The 21,110-nt window shown below is 48.2% G+C and overlaps 1 protein-coding gene across 2 annotated transcripts in view; it reads right to left on the reverse strand.

The window, feature by feature from the left end:
* Positions 1-21,110, reverse strand: part of GNAO1 (G protein subunit alpha o1) — a 157,749-nt gene that overhangs the window by 46,707 nt on the left and 89,932 nt on the right. For both annotated transcript variants that reach the window (XM_062586821.1, XM_062586820.1), the window contains exon 4: positions 7,402-7,562. In XM_062586821.1, the coding sequence (XP_062442805.1) occupies positions 7,402-7,562 (161 nt within the window). The remainder of the gene's footprint in view (positions 1-7,401; positions 7,563-21,110) is intronic.

Genomic DNA, 21,110 nt, shown 5'->3' on the forward strand with positions numbered 1-21,110 from the left:
ACCACTGAGGGCTAAGGGCTGGCTTCCTTACTTGCTCCTGCTTTCTGTCTTGTCACAGACGTGGACCAGCTCCGATTTTTCTACCACCCCAAAGGCTGGGAATAGAAATGAACCTGGGCCAGCAGCAGACTCTGCAAGGCTCAGTTGTCTGGGAAGTCATCTGAGCTAAGCTAGCACTGCTACTGATTTTAACAGGTGGGCGAAGATATGAATAAGGAAGAACTTGATTGAGGGATGTTATCTGATGTGAAACTTTAATGATGGCACAGCATCTGGTTACTAGTGTGGCTACTTCATTCTGCCATCTGGTTACTTGTATGGTTATTTCATTCTGCAGAACTTTCTTCCATAGGTGCTGTGAACTATGATGCCTCTGGTACAGTGCATTTATATTGTCTAGGTGACAACCAAGTTCTCTTGCAACTTGCTCCTCTCTCTTCCAAAAGGGGTTTGATCATTTCATATATTCAGGAGGCCAAGGTGGAAGAGGAACTCCTGCACCAAATATTCTCATTCTTGCAAATACTTCTCTGGGATTAAATCCCAGTTCTTTGTAGAGCAAACGCAGCCTCCGTTCAGCTTTTCTGGCTCCTTGATTTGGTCATTTAGCCTGCCCCTGCTTCCTCCAAACTGGGAAAATAGAGGCTTCACTTATCAGAGACAGCCCTACTTTATACCAGGCACCACCAGATTTTGCAGTGCTGCTCTTCCCGGGAAATCTTTTTGTGTCCAATTTGTGGGAATTGAGCAACATGAGTGATTCCAATCAACTGACCCAGGGCTTTATGCGCTATTTTGTTTTGCTTATCGCCGGGGGAACTTAATTACTCAAAGCTGGTGGCCATATTTACTTGCAGGAGTAAATTAAACCATAAATTCAGACAAATGATATCTACGTCTCTGCCTTGACTATCATGATGTATTTACCCTTTCTGCTTTATTGGTGCTTGAGCTCTAAGACTCAAAGGTGGATTGTTCAATAAACAGTGCAATACAGTCATCCCAATTAATTGGATTGTTCCATTTATGCTGCTTCTCCCTCCAATTAAACACAAGCGAGCTCAAGTGACAGGTATGAATAAAGAGCACTCACAGAAAAACATATTCTAATGCAAAAGCTATGATGAGAAAATGGAATCTATGCCCCTGATGGGAATATTAATGCAAAACCTTGACCTATAATTTTTCTTTCTTCAATCTGAGGGAGCTGGCAACAACTGGAGCTCATTAAAATGGACCATGTCCTGACAGTTGTGCAAAATGACAGTGTTCTGCTAGTCGCATGATCTGAAGGTTTACGTGGCTGCTGAAACTAATTTCACAGAGCTGCATGGCCCTGAATAACAGAGCGCTTGTATAGAGTAAGAAAGCATGGGCTTATTAATTGCAAAAGTACTAAGTTAGGCCTGATTAATTCAAACAGGATTGAATAGCCATTGCCTGGCCATGTTCAGTCTCTTCTCCAGAGTCCCTGGTAATTCTGCATTACCTGTGCATATCAGGATTCATCACTTGGCCCTAGCCCAAGTGCTACAAAGGACTGGCTAAGAACTGGAGACTCCAACCATCAGAGAGGTGGAAACAGGTGATTTTGTGAAGAACATACAGTAAGTATGGGAGCTAATGGAGCCTTATTTGCTATTGGGTTATATCTCAATGTCGTGAGAGACAGAGGAATGTATTCACAGTATTTTCTAGAGCCTGGTTACAAACGTCCCAGGTGATGGACTGGCCTTCCTCCTTTTCAGAGGCTATTTCTCAGCCTCAGTCACCTCTCAGTGAAGACCTGCTTCTTGACAGTCAGCTCTAGTATTTCTGTCTCTGTCAGATATGTTGTCCCAGTGACAAAGTGACACCAGCACACAAGCTGTCTTTGTCCTCCTAGCTCTACTGATGCTTCCAACTCCATCTGCTTGAGTTACTGCAAAGATAGTGCCATCAGCTCATGAGCTCTGCTGTGACGGGGCAACAGCCATAGCCCTGAAGACATTTGCTGTCCCCTTCTCCCTTTATAATCCAGTGTTACGAGATACAGGACAATGGGAAAAACAAGACAAAATCATAGAATCGGTAAGGTTGGAAGGGACCTCTGGAGATCATCTAGTCCAACCCCCCTGCTCAAGCAGGGTCGCCTAGAGCATGTTAGACAGGGTTGCATCCAGGCGGGCTTGGAATATCTCCAGAGAAGGAGACTAAATCAAAAGTGCCAGTTTGAAATGGACCTCTGGAAGGTGTCTGGTTCAACCTCCTCATTCAAAGCAGGGGCAACTTGAAACTTAAATCCAGTTTCAGAGTTAGATCAGGTTGCTCAGTTTTGAGTACTTCCAAGGATAGAGATTTTCCCGCCTCTCTGTGCAGCCTGTTCGAATGCAGTCTTGTTGGGGCTCAGTCTAAGAAGCAGTTCACTGTATCACAGGAACATCTGGCTCTAATTTCTTGACTTTTCTCCATGTAAAGTGGGTGCTGGCATGTGAGGTATAGTTGGTAAGGAAGGTTATAGCATGAGGCAAAGGCAATTCCTTAGCCAAGAAAAGAGACCAGAAAACAGTCCCAGGTGAGATAGGGTGAGAGGGAAGGCACCAGTGTTTTATTCTGAGTTTCGTGCAACACTTCTAACAGTCTCTGCCAGAGGAGTAGCTGAAGATGAAGAGACTGAAGTGTTGTCTAGTTTGGGCTCAGATTTTGGCCACAGAGATGAGAGACAAGGGCTGCAGTAAGCTATGTTAGGGCTGTTGACAATTTTATCTCTTTCCACTGAGCACTGAGGCCTGTATGTCTCTTTGGAGGCATCTCTCCCTCCCCTCACTCCCTATGGAGAGAGCCAAAGGCAACAAGCTTCCTAGCCCTGACACCTCAGATATGTGTGAAGATGGATGGGTTGAATGCAGGCCTAAAACATTTTGCAGTTTCACTGAAGTTTCACAGCCTTGGCATTATCAAGTGATCTTTCAATATGCTTGGAAGCAGGGGGAGAATAACTTTCATTTTGGCATCTACTTGATACAGATTCTGGCTTTTTTGTATATATGTACTTGTGAACTGTCTCTGCCTACACATCTTGTGGGGCCTGTGCCTGTTGGGATAGGTACATGGAAAATGAGTGCTCGTGTGGATGCTCTGCCTGCTCTGTTCCCCTCCTGAAGTTTGGAGGCTTCTCCCCAACTCTGGGTGATGAAGATCCTACTTGTCCTAGGCACTATGCTCCAGCAACCAGCTTTGCATTTGAAACTCAATGATAGGAAACACAAGGCAAGTTTTAAATCTGAACAAAAGTAAGAGATTAAGGAAACCAGCTGGAAACCCCTGTTTTGCTGATTTTGAATGCGAATGTGGGTCACAGATGTGCTTCCATAGACAGAAACTGGCTGGACAAGAAAAAGACATCAGCAGTGCTCAGTCTTTTTGATGATCAGAGGTAGATTTAGCTCTTAAGCATTGAGACGAGAAAGAAAGAGGAGATGAAGTAGGAATAAAAACATAATCAAGAGATTAGGAAAGTAGAACTCAACCCACCCATAAATTTGCCTTAGGGAAGGATGAAAAAATGTACTAACAACAAATGACGAAACCAACTGCTACATTTTACTATCTCCTCTTCCCTGGCTTTCCTTACTGTTTTACTCTTTGCTGTCCAAGACACAGAAGGTCCCTTGCAGAACCTCCCCTCTTCCTCTGACATGCTTCTTTCTTTGCGAACTGTGCTGTCTGCCCCCCTTCCTCTTTCCTTCCCAGTACATAACAATCCTTGCTAAAGACAGACTGTCTTTAGAACCTAAAAGAAGAAAAACATCAACTTTGCGGGGAAGTCCACACTGATAGGCAGGCAGGCACAGGAGTAGAGAAAATAACGTGCTTCTGCTCATCCTCACTGGGAGAGACGAGCTGTTATTCACTTACGTTTAGGCTAATATGAAATATTAAATCTATTTTCGGTGAAATTAATGACGGACTAATAAGAACCATGCTGCTAGCTCTCGTATGCTGTTGATTAGCCTGTGACTTGGTCTCCCAGGGGACATAGCAGAAGGCCTGCTGTTTGAGCCATTGAAAATAAATGTGAAGCATTGGAGGCGCAATGTAGGCAAACGGCTGCGCTGGCCAGGAGGAGGGAGTACTAATGTCAGAGTAGGCCTGGTTTGTGTCTGGTTGCGCAGTCTCTTTGGAGGTTGTTATTGTGGAAGCTGCAGGTTGCAGGGAACAGTCAGAGCATCTGGCCCACGTCCCTTCATTTAATAAAGCAGATGATAGTGCCCAAGGCTGTGGCTGACCCGCTGTCAATTTAGCGAGCGGGTGGGTTCTTCAGAAATAACTGGGCTGGGCGGCGTTTTCCGAAGGGCGTTCAGCATTGCTGGGGGATGCGGCTTGCAGGGGCGAAGGGTCCTAGCGTGCTCCTAAGGGTCGTGCCTGCGCTGCTGCTCCGTCTGCAAGCAGCCGAGGCACTTTGCTATGTCGGGGCTTTGGGACATGCACCGAGGACCCTGGAGTGCAACCTCTGCTTCCAGCTGCAAACCTCCCTCCTGCTAGAAACCACCAGGTCCTGTGTCCTCACACTGAGAGAAACCTGAAATAAGAGCGATGCTCCTTTTGTGCACATTGCCAGGCCAGCTCAATCCCTATCACTGCTTGCAAATTTGGAGGAGCTTCAGATTCAATTCTTGGTTGGAATTCATTTTTTTCAGCCTTAAAGAAAATGCATTTTGTAGTTGTTAGTGTTTTAAATCCATTATCAGTGTCAATAAAGATAAGTCCTTTCCCATGGGGGGAAAAAAATGTCTCAAATCTTTTGCTCATGCAGAAGAAAACAACCTCAAAGCCTTCAAAGATTAAATGAAAAATATGCCTCTTTTTGCTGGGGATCCACTGGGCGTGAGTAAGTGCCAACTGAGCTCTCACTTGCATCACCATCTGGTATAGTGCAGCAAGGCCTAGAGGTGTGGCAGAACGTGTTATAATGTCCCAGCCCTACGACAGCATCTCTGCTCGTGATGATTGAACCACCAGAGGCTCCTAAATGGCAGCAGATCTAAGGACTTTGTGTTCTTTAGCTTCATCTGAGCTAACAACAAGAAAATTGTCCAGCCACAACAAAATTGACAGTTTGGATATGAAGACAGGCAGCACAGACTTCCTCTGGCCACAGATGCATCCATCAGCTAGGAAGAGGGAAAGCTTTTGAAGGGAAAAGTCTGGGTCTTCCTTCTTCCATGACAGATTTGCATCATCGCCATAGCTTTGAATGGTGATTCTGTGGGTCCTCAGTTGCAAGAGGTGGAAAATACACCAGAAACCTTAAATCTTGCCAGCTTTATAGGGTACATGGCAAACCAGACTCTGGCTTGAATGCACGTGAGAGCCAAGTAGGTGAGCAAGAGCGTGCCCTAGCACGCTCCCTGGTGTACATGTCTGAGTGCTCCCGCTCTTCACTTACGGGCAGGTAAGTCCAATGTCTATCCAAAAAAAGGGATAAGTTCAATGTTTAGCCAAATATACGTTTCTATTGATTTTAGCAGCAGTAATGTATAAGGAAATGGGCTTTAATTTCACTTTTCCTTCCATTGTCCCTTCCATCAACATTGCTTTTGTGGTGTTGGTTAGTTTGAGAATTTCAATGCAGTGCAAGAGATTTTGCTAAAGACACCGAAATTAATTTTGCTAGAATGTAACTATACATTGATATTGCTGTGAACACTACAGCATAGAGCCTCTTGAGTTATGTCTAGAGACTGCTTGTGGTTTCAGAGCTCTTGCTGATGAATTGCCCAGCAACTGGTCACACGGGGAGGGTTATGCTTTTTATTTTCAACAGCTATATTGCATGAAAGGCAAATCAAAATAGTTTCCTCAAGCTAAATAGCTCTAAAAGCAATTGAAGAATTTTCCACAATGTTGTAATGCAAATTACCGGGATTTTATGTAATTTATATCTCTAAAGGTATGTTTTTGCCATCGGATCCCTCTTTTGTGAAAAACTTTGCTGGCAAGAGAAGGCAGATTGCACTGTTACAGGCAATGAAATACAGATTGAACATGAATTTCCACTTAGTAGTGATTAGATGTCAGCATAATGTCAGGATCATCACTTAGATGTAGTTGTTCATGGTGTGAAATAGTTGGGTAGGATGCTGTGACACAACAACACATCTGCAAATCTCCTGTTTGGTTTTTGGTCAGTGCCAAAGGATGCGTCATCACTGCATTCACTGCAGCACCACAACAGCAGGAATAACTCTGAGCTCACTAACTGCCCCACCAGCTCAGAGGGGAGGAGCTGGTACAGACTTGTGAAAATCAGGCCCGCCAAACACAGCAAAATCATTAGCCGTCCTGGTGCACGGGGCCGTGTTTTGATATTCTCTGTCTCTAAGCAGAGATGTCAAACAACTTAAACACAGAATAACAGCTCCAGAAATGCGTGATTCAGCTGGTGCCATCATTGACGTGGGATATGGTGAAGGCCAAAAGTATGGAGGTAACTTTCCCCTGTCACCACTCTGGCGAGCCTCTATGCTTTTGATTGCCAAAAGGTGTGTGGGTATAACTGGGAAAGGCACCAGTCCGTTCTTGCTTGTTCCATATACTTTTACTTAACCATTTTTTGCTGACTACTATCCAAGACAGTACAGGGCCAGGGGGAGCTTTTGCCTGAATGTAACAGCTGCTTTTATGCTGTGACTGAAATTATGACATGAAATGTTTTAGTCTCCTTGGCTAGGTCACGGCGTGCAGGTAGGAGGAATTATCATTAAGAACGGGCCTAAACAGAAGCTGGGGAAACATTCACTGTTTCTTTAGGGCCTGAGCAGCTGTTTATGGGTAAATATGTTGTCTTCATAAAGGGATGAACCAAAGCCATGGATTCAGATAATCGTGATTGAAAAAAAAATCTTGATTTGGTCTCTAATAGCACAGGTGCCACTGACTGCACTGTGAGAATAATGCAAAATGCCAGAAGAAGAGTCCCCCCGCCCTTGGTGGTAATCCAGCTGCCTGTCAGTGTAGTATACGAGTATCAGAAAAGTAAAATCGCAAGTTGTACTGCCTTACAAAGCAAGTTGTCACATTGTTCTATAATCTATCAGCAAATAAACAAGTCATCAGCCATGTCCACGGATTGGTCTGCCTTTGCTCGTTAGATCTATGTTTGCAGAAACCTGCCTTGGACCGTCTGTGAGCAGTATGGGAACCTGGCCTTTGGGTTGTGAACCAGCCCAGATGGGCCAGAAGTGAAGGGAAAGCCCTGCTTGGGTTTTCTCACCTCTCAATAGTCTGTGACCCACACACATCCTGCCCTGATCCACGACAGAGAGATAACTCAACATCTTAGGAGCCACTTTAGTTAAAAATTTTAACAAGTCCAAATGCAACCTCTTAACGCAAAAGCCAGTGGGCAGAGATACTCACTATTGGGCCGAGTCATTAAGTTGATATTCCCGGGACCGGTTGAAGCATTCTTGGATCCCAGAGTCTGCCCAGAGTCTCATCATAGCTGACAGCAGCTCTGGAGAGAAGGGCTCTGTGTCCTCCATCCGACTTACCACGTCACAGACCATCTTGGCATCAGCCTGCAGAGGAAAGAAACAAGGGGTCAGGTAGATGCTGGAGGCAGAAACAGGTCTCCAAACCACCAGGCGTGAGAGCCTGTGTTTTTCAGGATCCAGACTGTATGACCTAGCAGGAAGAGCAAGAGGAAAATGTAGCAGGGAAGCGATAAGGAAACAGGTACTTGTGCAATACACCACATATGAAGAACTACTTCTATTCAGCAGATGAATTAGTCTGCGTTATGTTTATCCTGAGCTTTTTGGTTGCCAAAGAAAATTCATATACGTACAAGTGTATTCTAAATTGTTAGCAGTGATGCATGTCTGGCAGTGGTTCCTGTTCCCCACATACAATCTTAATGAAGTAGGAATCGTTTGTATCAGGAGTGGCAGAAGGGCTCCTGAAACAATTTTTTTCTGATGCTGGTTCATTGCGTTTTCTGATATCCTGTTATTTCCTATGAGCTTGTGTCCCTGCTGCAGGGGCTAATTCATGTTAATACATAACACCTTGGCTGTCTGTAGTGCTTTGTGATTCAGATGAAGAGGAATCTCCTGTGGTTAAGGAGTATGGCAGTGAGGCTAGGACCAGCTGGTGATTTTCGGATGGATTTTTTTTTTTTTTTTTTTTTGGGGGGTGGTCAGAAAAATCTGATTCACTGGAACAGAAACTTTTCCTGGAGGGTATCATTCTGACAAAAACCTGGGTCTGGAAGATGTCTCAGATGTCGGTTGGGAACGTCTAGACAGACTTGGAATAGCTGAGTCCAGCCTCACTGTAATAGCCCACAGTGGCTGAGACACTCATTTGTGAAGTGGTACACCCAAATTCCTGACCCTCCTCTCCTTGATTTGCAGCAAGTGGATCTCCCACCCCCTCCAGAGACTTCTGAAGCCCCAGGGATGCTGGCTATTTTGCAGAGTTTTTCCTTCATGGTTTTAATGGAAAGATTTGGAAAAGTTGCACATTTCTGCCAGCTGAAACAAACTGAATTTTTATTACTATAATTAATTGGCAAAAAGGAGCTCTTGACCTGTTTATGTGCTTACAGCAAGCAAGTGAAGACATCCACAGGCTGAGGGGTGAGAGAAACATGGCTCAACTTAGCTGCCTTAGGGGTTGTGTTGATGTATGTGAACCTTTGTCTGCTAGATCAAACCCATTCTTGGACAAAACCAACTGGAAGGCCTTGCCTTCCAGGGTATTTGGCCTAAACCAGCACAAGCTGACCAGAAATGCAAGTCTTGCAAACAGGAGTGTGGACAGAGCTCAGGTTTCGCTGTCCTTGTCCCATGGGCAATCATCTCCTATCCCAGTGATCTCTCATGACCACAAAGCCCCCAGAAGTTTGGTGCCCAGCTCCTGGGGAGCCTGTTCGCTGCCTGCTGGAGAAGAGCCTCTTGCAAAGTGCTCTCACATTATTACTGGCTGCAGTGTGCTTTATCCTGTTACTCTTCCCTGCCAGATGCTGTTGATGTTCCTGTCTGATGTTCAGTTAATTTAGCACCTGTGTTGGGAATAGCTTAGCTGCTGAACGGGTCTCTCTCCAGGGACCTCCTGAGCACTGGAGACGAGGTGCTACAGGTTTTGTGGCAAAGGTTTTGTGGCAGATTATTTCTTAGGACACAGGAATAATAAGGGAGGATGGCCAATGTTGAAAAGCACATAATATATCTAAGTGTATGTTCGGGAAAGCTGACATGTATGGCACAGACTGTATGGCCAGAACAAAACTCTTTTGCAGCATCTGTTTGTCAAATACTGAAATTGCTGAAAAACTGCAGGGCACCAAACTGCTACCACTGGAGACTGAAACTGCTGGAGATTTCAACACTCAGAGAAAGCTTGAAGTCCCCAGAACATTAAGTCTTTATGGGCTGAAGAAGTCTGAGTACTGTATGGAGACATAAACCCATAAAACTTAATGGGGTGGAGTCTTTGCACTGTGAAGACTTTATGAACAGAAAGTCTTTATCACAACATATTTAACTTCATATTTTACTGTCCAGAAATCCTCCCTGCCCTCTGTATAGACCTCAGTTTTTACTGAGGAATAGTACTGGTGACTCACACCTCAGGGCCAAGACAAACGAAGAACCTTGAAGAACTCAGCTAATTTCCAAAGCTTGTTTTCTGCCCTGTAGTGCTCCTTGATTTCAGTGAATATTCATAAATCCTCAGTATTATCTTCCTACATTGCTCACGAGCTGTAATTCTTCCTCTCTTTCCACATATTTTAAATAATACAAAATGTGGTAATGGCTGGTCTGCCCGGGGCTGCAGTCCGGTGCGGCCCCGTTAAAGGGAGAGTACGGAGCCAGGAGGAGGAAGCGCGCTTGGTGAGTGACTGGTGCCGTTCTTCGCTTGTGGCTCTTGTAACACTGTGGCCCTGGGCAGTCCCTGAGCAATCCAGCTCGAGACGCAGCTCTCCTGCCCTGCACACGGTTTCCTGATGAGCAAAGGTCTTCGGGGCTCCTCGGGAGGACGCTCACCCTCCTGGTTGCTAGCCACGTTCCTGCCCGCGTGGTTCTGCCTGGTTCACTGACATCCTGGCAGGTTCAGATGGGTGCAATACGCTTCACAACCTGTCCGAGTTGTTGGGTAGTGTGATGTCTTCCATTAGGTAGGAGGGAGGTCTCTAATATGTCTGGAATACAGCGCGCGTGTGTGTGCATGCATGTGGGGAATTTACAGAGGCAAGTTACACGTCTGTCTGTCTGCGATGGTAAAGCGTATCTGAAGCTCTCTAGCTGCTGTGGACAAGCCTTGGGCTGTTTCTCACCTGCATGGATTAAACTGGAGGTTGCTTTCTGCCAAGTATCGGGGGGAGCGTCATCATCATTACATTTTCTGTGCTGGGAAATAGCTGCCTCGCCTTTCCATGGTTTAGATATGAGGCAGTCGCCTCCGATTCAAGACTCAGGGCTCGAACAAAAGACAAATGAGCAGAGATACGGTAGCAGAAGGGGAGCAAACAGGAACAACCGCACCAGGCCGTGGCTATCAGGTCTGCATGGGCCTGCAGCTTGTAGGGCAAGGAATTCTCCTGGTACGGGCAAATCAAGAGGCTGGAGCTCCTCGGCAGCCACTGGGTGCCTGCTTTTTGGCTGTAGAGGGTTGCCCTCCTCTGGTGCTGGGACCTTGGCTGCAGGGCAGGCTGTGTCAACAGGCTAGAGCAGGGCAACTGTGGGTAGGAAAGCTTATTGCTCCTGCTGCACAGTGATAAAAACTAGGTTTTACTTTGCCGAGTGAACCATGTGTCAATCAATTTGCAATTTTAGAGATGCAGAAAAAGCAAGGGAAACGAACATTTTAAGAAATACTCCTCTCCACACCAAGGATAAAGCCCCTCCGTCATGGAGCATGGGGCCATCCGCAAGTTCATTCATTTGTTAGATGCTTTAATGAGCAATTAAAGATCCAAGAAGAGAAGATACTCCTTTTTTGTTTCTCCCTCTCCAGGCTGCATCTCAAGCTGTGGATGACATTAAAATCGCCAGCCCCCTCTGGGCCCAGCAGGTAGATTTTAAATACTGCCTGCCTGACTTTTCTCTTCCCACCTCCCCTGGGTCTGGCGCTCCCTCTTTTCCTGAGGTGAGAGGAGCTGAGCCTCCTGCCACGCTTTGCGGCTGTACTGAAGGGAGCAATTAAATAGAGCAAAACAAACCAGACCAGCTAGCACCCTCCTCCCCCTCCCTGCCTTGCCGTTCCCATCCTACGGGGTTTTAGTTAATGAAGATCATGGTGGTATTTCAGCTACCTTGGGAGCTAAAAATAGGTGGCCGCCTGCCCCTGGGACTGCTGGAACAAGGAGCCACAGAACGGTGCAGTGGTTTGCTCTTCCCTGCATTGCTCCTTGGCGTTTCCCTGCAGCTCCTCCGACCCAAGAGCCGAGAGAAGGGGAGCGGGCTGAGCCTCCCCAGGCTCCCCTGACCTCCTGCAGCTCCTGGCTGCCCAGGTCAAACTGGAAAAGAAGGAGGAGGACTTGTGAGGGAACTGGGTGTGCAAGGGTGCAAACATCTGGGTTTTATTTTTATTATAAGGAGTGGATAGGGAGGTTGATGTGAACATGTTGGGGCCTGAGGTCTCTGTATTCTTCTCCTTACTGCTGGAGCAGCACAGCACTGACAGCGTAAACAGTGTTTGCCATCACATCTTCAGGTCAACTCCCGAGTAGGGTCTCGTCATCTCTCAAGCTCTTCTGCAGCAGCACATCTGGTCTTCTCTGCTTGGTTGTATCTTGGGAGGCTGGATGAGCTGGCTCATCCCTTTGGTGGGTGTCACAGGGATGGTTGGATGATTTAGTGCTGTGTGCTCCTGTCTTTGGCTTTGACCTATTTTCCTTCAGGCTGGTTCTGACTAGGCAGGAGTGTCTGGCTTCTCCTCCTGAGCTTTCCAATGCATCCTGCTGCTACTTCCAAATGGCTTGGGCTTTTCACAGTGGGGCAGACCCGAACTCCTGAGCTGCAGGTCTTTGGGTTATTCACTACCTGGAGCTGGATGTGCTCAGCTCTGTGTCACTCCTGACCACCAAACATGTCCTCCTCCAGCGTGAACATCAGAGCTGGCAGGCAGGGCCTTGGCTTGGAGAAACAGCAGAGTTCAGAAACTGTGGGAGGATAAATTACACTTCCAATCTTCAACGATCGAGCCACAAGACCAAATAACCCTCCGTTAAAAAGCAAGCCAACAAACCGATTAGCAAATGGAGGCGATTCTTTACAGCCAGGACAAAGTAGGATTTTATAAGACAGTGAAATCCATAGGCTGATGTAAACAAGAAGCTTGTTAACTCACTGGGAAGTGAGTATGTCTTTTCCTAACCCTGTGTTCTGTGTGTATCTTTGTATCAGAGGCGGGGTATAAAATCAGTTCACAAGGGACTGTTTTCTCACTAACCTGGCCTTAATGGCAGTTATTTAATTGTCTCCCATATGTCATTTTTACCGAGCACCCGGAGTATGTTCAGCAAGCAAACTCGAGACTTTGACTGCAACAGCCACATATCCCAATTAATTTGTTATCTTACTGGAAGGAAGAGGGGCTGTTTGTAGCAGTCAGACAATACTGGCAGTCAGGTTTGTCTCTGTAAGCTATTCTTTTTCATCATACAAACGCAGCCATTTACAGGTCAGACTTTTCAACAAAGATAATGGTGGGATAGATATAAATCACCCTTAATTATTAGTTCCTTGCCAACAGGTATGATCTGTGCCCGCTGAAGTCAGCAGTAGCAGGCCTATTGGCCTTGCTGACATAGAATGGCATTAGAGTCGGCGTCCGAGGTCTGTCTCTAAGGTCTGTGTCTCTTTAACCCTCCCAGGGTAAATCTTGGTTGTGAACCTTTGAAGTTGTCTGGACATTGACTGGGAGACTTTTTTTTTTAAAGAAACAGGTTTCTGGAAGAGGAAAATTTAAGAGAAACGCAGAGACTTCTGTGAAGCTATGCGGTACAATCTGCAAAACCCTCTACAGCTGCACCGACTTACCCCCACAGGAGATCTGACCCAGGGTGTCATATTGCATAGCATTTTTCCTTTTGGTGAGTTAAATCCCAGTAAATATCATTTCTGCTGTTATTTACTCTGATCAATCACACTTGTCTCTTAACCTATCCCAAAGGTTAACACCGGGGCATTTTCCTCTGGTGACTGGCTGTGCTCGAAGCTGCATCTCCTAACATTTCAGAAAAGCCAAACACAATGGGGAAAAAGGTAACAGAAGAATTACATTTTACTAGCGATGCTAGAAAAGTCAGAGACTCTTGCACTAGTTATCAACAGGCCAACCCTGTATAAGCTAGAGAGCAACTGAAAAGACCTGGAAATCAAGCTGATTTCTTAAAAATTCAGATGAACACCAGCATCAAGAATCCACACAGGATGTCCATGGAGGGGGACCTTCCTGGGGGGACCTCAATCCTGCCCGTTAGGGCATTCCTCAGGGTGAGCACTGGCATTACACCTCTGACAACGCCTGTCTGCATTCTTAGTAGTCTGAAATGTATTTGGAAAGCTCCTGAGGCAGATCTCAGCCATCTGCAGATGCTTGGAACATGGGTTTACAGCGAAGGGAGGCTCATAGTACTCTCCAGTAACTTGCATCGCACAGCAAAGCCAAGCCGAACAAATTAAGTTAGAGATGGCTGGCTTTCCCTAATGTCACGCTAGCCATTTTCTATCTTCTTTGTGCAAAATAGCTTGCAAAAAAAGTTGCTTGACTTGGGTACAGTCCCAAAGGGCTGCTGCCTCTCTGAGAGCAGACAGACTATTCTGTATGGCAAACGCAACCTGACAACCGCAGTGACGTGCAGATCTCTTCTCCCGAGCCTGGGCTGTCTGGCTAGCAATTAGTCAAGTCCTGGTTTCCATATCCTTCTGGAGCCAAGAGAGTCCCATCACTTCTGACTGTCTTGGCCAAACAACTTTTCTGTGTCTGGTATTTTGTCTGGGATCTCTGTACTGAAACCTTGTTACCGCTGTGCTTTCTGTCTGTTGCTTCCTATTTGGGGAGACACTGAGCAGGACTGGCATTAGATGTTATTACAGCTCTAAAGCAGGCCCACTGCTTTGTTTTTGGCATTACTTTTATTACTAGCTGTTCTGTACGATACTTTAGCTGATCAAATAATATTGCCTCACTCTTATGTACCTGTAAATGTCTTTTCAAGCATCTTTTCCCCCTCTGCAACACATGTTCAGTAATATCCCTTGTTGGACTGCTGACTGTCTGGCAATCTAGGGACCAGATACAATTTTTGCGTGGATTGCACAAAGCCCTTGGGCTGCCAGCTGGCTACCTCCTTCGTGAAAGCTCAGATCCTGTAGGAAATAGTACTTCACTCCCTAGAGAGGTGAAAAAAACCCCACCGCCCAACCACGCAGGGCAGCAGAATCAGAACTAAAGCCGCAACAGGGATGCAGCTGAGTGGCAAGTCCTTCCCCAGGTTTGCCTCCCTCCAGGAAATAGTAAGGTCCTGCCCTGTTCTGAGCAAGGCAGACAAACGAGGCGTAGAGCTGATGTGATTGTGTTAAATAGTCTCAAAATAGGTCCTGAAGCATGGGCTGCGGTGAACGGTAACAAAACAGCACCCTGTCTACCCCAGTCACTTCCAGTTCAACAAAATGCCTGGCCACCTAGCGCACCAGCCCTGGCTTTTCCTGCCACGTTACACAAGATGCTCTTTCTCAGCACACAAATAGATGGGCTGTGGCTAAGTGTGAGATACAAACAGCGGGACAGTTTGCTTGCACGCCATCCAAAACCATTTCTTCTCCCCTCCTCGGCATCATGACCCCTCACACTGCTGAAGCCTGTTTCCCTTGTTGCAAGGGCACAGGTGAAGGTTGGGGGTGGGGGGGAAGCTGCAAGCTGCCCCGCCGTCCCTCGGAGGAGGCGGGGGGCTTTGGGGGTCCTCTGCCCTGTGGGCACGGGGCGGCATGCCTGCTGAAGGGTCCTGCGCTGGCAGAAACAACTTGCAGTAGGTTCAGGCACAAGCAGTGCTGCCCACCGGGGAGAGGATGAGAGAGGAAGAGCCGCAGATGGGGGACATTAGCTGCATGGCTTAATACTCTGCAGGGAAGTGCTCCAGCACGGGGGGGAGAGGAGGCTGGAAACATGTACGGACTAGAGAAAAAAATCCTTGCAGCGGGCTTCTGCCACTGCTCTGCCCTTCTCTGCTCTCTAAAATCCACTCTGCTGGGTAAACGTGCATAAAATTTAACACCATAGGAGTGTTTATGTTGCAGTAACTGGCAGGGAAACGTCTGTTATCCTACAGTGTTGAGAGTACGTGGGGGGATGGCTTTTGCTGGTGCGATTGGAAAAATAAATTGCTGTTTTGCGTTCACTGCAAAACGGATGGCTGAAGAGAAGTGGACGAGAGGGACAGTGATTCTTGGGGACCGTGCTGGCGTCCCAAGGAACCCATTCTGGTTCAGGAATTAAAGATGATTTTAGCCTGCATGTTTTTCACTCTTTGAATGCGTTTTTAAGAATTTCCACATCAACGTCCCTCTGGGCGATGACTCAAGGATGGCATGGCAGAGGGGACCCTGATTTTGGCCTCAGAGCACCCCTAGCTCAAAGAGGGGGAAAGGTATTGTCTTTTTGACAGAATGCGAAAATGTCCCCTGCAGTGGGAGTATTCTCAGTATAAAGCAGATTTTTTTAACATCTCTGGCTAAATGCCACTCATGTAATATGATTTATAGGGCAGAGTCTTCCTGCTGGGAAACCATGCCGTGCTGGAACCTAGCAATTAGTTTAATTTTCAGAGCTTGCTGCTGAACGGTGGGCGCTCAAACCCACTCTACAATTAATGGAGCAGATTTATCAGTGTGATGAAGGATCAAGTGTGAGTTACTGTCATCTGCCCTCAAGAAAACTCCCAACTTGCTATCAGAAATAGCCTTATTTCATCTATTTAGAGGACAAGTTGGACAAAAAAAAGATCTTTCCTCCCATATTCCTGGTAGGTCTCAGCTCCCTGTGGCATCCTGGAAGGCTTCTTTCCTTCTCTGCAACACACATGTCCCTGGGTATCTGGGTAGGGTTTTCTTACCGCTCACCACTAGAACAGCTATGCTGGTTGGTCGACTTGGTGTCCACAGCTCAGTCTTTCTGCCTGACGGTGTATGTTGAAACTACACCCGGCACTGATGGTGTGAGACCTGGCAACACAGATGTCAAAGAAAAAATGGATTTTTCACTCGGTGGCAGAACTGAAAAATCAGGTGGTGTGAAAAATCAGCGTGGATCAAACGTAGCTTCCTCTGCATTCTTCAGTGGACCTAAAGACCTCTGAAAAATGTCATTTCACATCCAGTCAAAGCACTTTCCTTCATCCCTGCCAAAATATTTTGTTTTGGGTTGGTTTATATTATAAAATGTATTATTTAAATGTATGTCAATTTTCAAACAAAAATTCTGTTTCCAAGTGACAAGCTGAAAAAATTAATGAAAACAAAACATCTTGGCCTTTCAGGAATGAAAAATTGTTTCAAAAGAGTTTCCAAATTTTCAAATATTTTTTTTCTTGGCCATGACTACCTGCAGGTTTTAACTTGATTTCACGAATGTTTGGGGTTTCTAAACTGTATTTTTTCAGCAGATTTACTATTCCTCAAATATTTCTGTCCAGGTCTAGTAATAAACATGATAGGAGCTTGTAACTTGCTTTTTCAGGAGTCCTTTGTTCACAGCTTATTTTTAGCTCTAATTGAGATTCTCACCACCTGAACTCTTTGTTTCTCAGTTCTGTACTCCTTCATCAAAAGTCTTTCAAAATGATCCCTGCTGCAGGCAGATGGAAGGGCTCTTACTTATGTTTGACTTGAGCTTTACAAATGCAGTATCCCTACATAGCCCAGGAAACGGTGCCAAGGATGGCACTGGAAATCCTGCAAGGTCGCACCTACCCACAGCGGACCGTGGTGGAAAATGCTGCCCTTAAAGCTGGTCAGATGTCTGCATGCCACGGAGGCGATCGCAACGAAAGAGCCCTTTCTTCCTTAGCCTCTGGAGAGCCGCAGGACCAGGATATATGTACTGAGCGTGAGACGGCGTCTTGGCACCACGGTTTAATAGCTGTTCCAGCAGCTGGCTAAATATTAACTCTCAGGGTGTCACCTTGGACCGTAAGGGCACTGTGGGAACTGCGGAGTCTGTTCTGCACACTTGTTTCCCTTGCTTGTTTAAAGAAAAAGTCCTCTCGGAGGAGGGACCCCAGAGAAATGGCAATGCTTTGCTTTGTGACGCTTTCCCGATCAAATATAATATTTTCTGGGGAAGTACTACGAAGAGTGGAGATGAAATTGTGCAGATACGCAGTCATTTTTGGATCTTCACTGGAGGCAGGTCTCAACGCAGACAACCAAGAGAGCTGGCTGCGGAAATCATTTACTTACAACCTTCAACTACTCTGGTTTGATAAGTTTGGGGGTTTTGGCGCTCAAGTGCATGCAAGCAGCTGTGGAGCCACAGGGTGACCCCGGAGGTCTCTGCAGCCTCAAGAGACATCATGCTAACGCAGCAAAGGGGACGGGATGAAATGAGACGTGATTAATTGATTGGCTGGTGTGCAAAGCTGCGCGCGTGACTTATTATTGCCACGATCTTGGTTCGGCTTCCCTCCCTCTTAATTTCCAGTTGTCTGTGCACGCTGCTCTGCAGGAAGGACGGGGATTTCTAAGCCATGGGGGAAGAGGTGCGTTTTAATGAGGCCCTGATGGGAGTGCAAGTGGCACTGGGGGTGCAGGGGATTAGTGGTTGAGAAGTGGCTGCTCGAGGTGTCTGGGACTACCTCGAAGGAACCCTGGAGCTCAGAGCAGATGAAAGACTTGCAGCTAAATCCCTCCTGGGCTGCGGTATTGCTGGCAAAATCAAGACTGCAGTGCTGGTACGAGCCTCGGAAGAGCTCTTCCTTTGGCGACCAGGGGTTATAGAGACCAGCCCTCCGTGGGCTCCTCCGTAACAGACCTAAGGCACTTCACATGCTAGCATTTGCTTAGGTATTGTTTTCCATTGCTGCAGAGAAAAAATGCCCTACGTTTTCCATCCAATAGAAGCATGAATGTTCCCCAACCCCTTTGGTGGGTGAAGGAGGAAGAGCAGAAAGGAGCAAAGCCAGGGAGGAAAGAGGAAGGGAAGGAGGGAAGTCTGGTGGGCTTGGGGCAATCTGTTAGCAGTCAGGTCTGTCTCATCTCTGACCCCTCTGCTGGGCACGCGGCTTGGCTTCCCTTTCTGGTGCGAAGCTAGCCTTGGCATCCGACCCTAACTGTACGCGCGCGGCCGCAGGCTTCCGCCTCCCCGCTGCCCGAGGCACCGCTGTGCCTTTATCTGCAGCCGTCGCCTTTGCCATCTCGTTCGGGTTCCTCCTGACTTCCCAGTCCCCACTGTTTTAGCGGTCTAAGTTGTCCCTGACTTAGGTGACAGGACATCCTCTGCTTCGCCGGGAAGGCTGCTGCCCGGCTGGGATGTGTCGGAGAAAGGCCAGCCGGGAGGATCGGGGGTCAACGTCTCCTTCTCAGGGCTGCGAACAAGAACTTTCTTTTATTCACTGCTCTTTGCAGACAGACTGGATAAATGGGACTTCAGGTACAGCATTAGATGACAGGATAGTCCGTAAAATAAGACAGTGGCAGAGAAGTATCTTTATAACCGCTTAGGAAGCATAAGCAGAGGCAGGCTGGGGGCCCTGAAGAAATCTTTTGATGCTTTTCTCTGTATTTATTATTTATTCTTCTGGCACAAATATAGCATCAAAGAATGTCAAACATAGAAAGCCCGTAGCCTGCTGTAGCCGGATTAGTCCCGCACCTCTGTAACTATGGCATCGTGCAGCACTGACAAGGAAACTCGGCAACAGCGGAAGAAAAGCGGCCGGCGGTTATGGCACTTGCGTGGATGAGGCAGATTTCCTTGCTTCACGGAGGGTGCCCCAGAGGGGATAAGCAGATCTGTGAGCATCTTGATAGCCTAGGCACATGGGAGTCCCGGCAGTGATGGAGAACAGCACGAAACAGCAAAATTGCTCCCTCGTGAGTAATCCTACGTGATACATACAGAGAACATAGGCTGGGTCCCCTTAAAACGGTTCGCTGCCACGGCGCAGTGTCTCAGGCTCCGCGGAAAAGCAGTGCACGTGGCGTCGTGGCGTGGGCAGCACGGGAAAGCGCTGCAGCATCTCAGCACCGGGGCCGAAGCTCTCTGCGGGTGTTACCTGGTAACGTTCGCCGCCGCAGGTGCTATCCTGCCAGTCCTTGGGCTCCTTCTCGCAGGACCCGCTATTTGAGTGCTCCTCTGCCGCTGGCCCACGTTCGCGGGAGCCTCGCTGGGTCTGCAGGTCGCTCGGCCGCTGCAGCTGAACGGCTTCTCGCCAAGCCGTGCGGAGCAGAGGACAGCGTTGACACGAGTAACAGGGCACGGGCTTAACACGGCACTGATACATTTTGATGAGAATAATATATGTTCATGTTGCTCTGGAATGCTTTTGCTGCCTTGGAAATTGCTCAAGCACCAGCAGAGGATTAGGAAGCTTCTTTTAATCCTTTTGTTTTGCCTTTTTTTTTAAACATCATTGCAAAGGAAAGAGTAAATGAGTACTTGAAAATGTTCCCCCTTCAGAAATCGGGACTTGGCAGTAGCGTTCAGAGTGACACCTCTGGATAAGCCCCAAATAACAGCGGCTCGACGGGGGCTAAGGGCTGCCGCTCGCGGGGCCCGGGCAAGGAACCCGTGTGTGGCCGGAGCTGCCCCTGGCCGACGTTTCCTTCTCGGTGGTTCTTCGTCACTCTTCACCATCCGTCACTCTTCACCGTCCGTCACTCTTTGCCGGCACAGACCCACCTTGCCGGCCAGGCGCCTGCCCGCCGTACGCACCTCTGCGGCGTCTCAGTTTCTCGCCCCGCGGCACGGAGCAGAACTGCCAATAAAAACTCAGAGCGGAGACCTTCGGAGGTGTCTAATGGATGCAAAAATCCAGCTTCCTTTCAAGCAAGCAGGTTGGGCCTGCGACCCCTGCGTAACTCGCAGCGGCGCTGCGGGCGTTTCCTAACCGCCGCGCTCCTCCGCGGCCTCCCCTGCCCGCGCTCCCTCGCTCCTGCCGGCGGACGCGGCCCGCCGCCGGCCCCTTGGGCGAGACGAGGGACCCCTCCGGCCCCGCTCGGCTGGCGCGCGGAAGCCAGCGGGCCCCTGCGCTCCGCACGCATCCCCGGCCGGCGGGAACGCCCGTGCTCCGGAGGTGCCCCTTCTCCTGCGAGCCTTCAGCCCCTGGTGTGCTGGAAGAAATATCCCCAGCGGCGTGAGCGATGCCCTCGAGACGCTCGCCTTCCCTGCAGCTCGCAGGGCTACTTCCTCCGCTGGCGACCAGCCGGCTGCATCTTTGTGTGGTTAGTAAAAATAACCCAAAAGGGCTCGGGAGCAGCCACAGCAGTGCCAGGGACTCCAAACATCTAAGGGCTTGGTAACCAAGGCAACTTCTTGTCTCCTAGCTGCAAAGGGCCCCGCGAACGCGGGCAGCCTATGGAAAAGGAATAGCTCAGTGACAGCAGCAGCAACAAAAAAATCTGCCGGGGAGCGCCTCGGGGAGGGAGGGCCGAGAGGGGTGTTCTTCGGGGGCCGGGGAAGAGGAGCGGCGCCGCAGCCCGGCGTGGCTGCGCGGGGCACGCCGAGGACGGCCCTGCCGCCATCGAAATGCACAGCCGGCTCCTCGCTCCTCTCCCCCGCTTTAAGCTGCAGCGGTTGCAGATTCGGGCTGGTTAGAGTAAAGGGAAGGGCAGAGCCTTCCTGGGTCCCAGGAGCTTTCCAGCTAGGACTGCAACGTGCTATCGATTTTGGCCGCGCCAGGTTCCCGCTGACGGGAACCGCCTCCCTCCCTCGCACCGCAGGCTGCCTGGATGGGAGGTGCCCTTCTTCTTCACCAGAAGATCCCTCAGGCTCCTCCCGTTAAAAAAGAAACGTGCTTTCCCCTGATTTTCAGGCTTCCAGAGTGCTGTGGAACGTTAACCTGAATATTTGCACGAAATCCAAGCTACAGAATTAGCCACGTCTGGTTGTGCTAAAGCTGA

This window comes from Rhea pennata, chromosome 13, assembly GCF_028389875.1.
Source record: "Rhea pennata isolate bPtePen1 chromosome 13, bPtePen1.pri, whole genome shotgun sequence".
Taxonomy (NCBI): domain Eukaryota; kingdom Metazoa; phylum Chordata; class Aves; order Rheiformes; family Rheidae; genus Rhea; species Rhea pennata.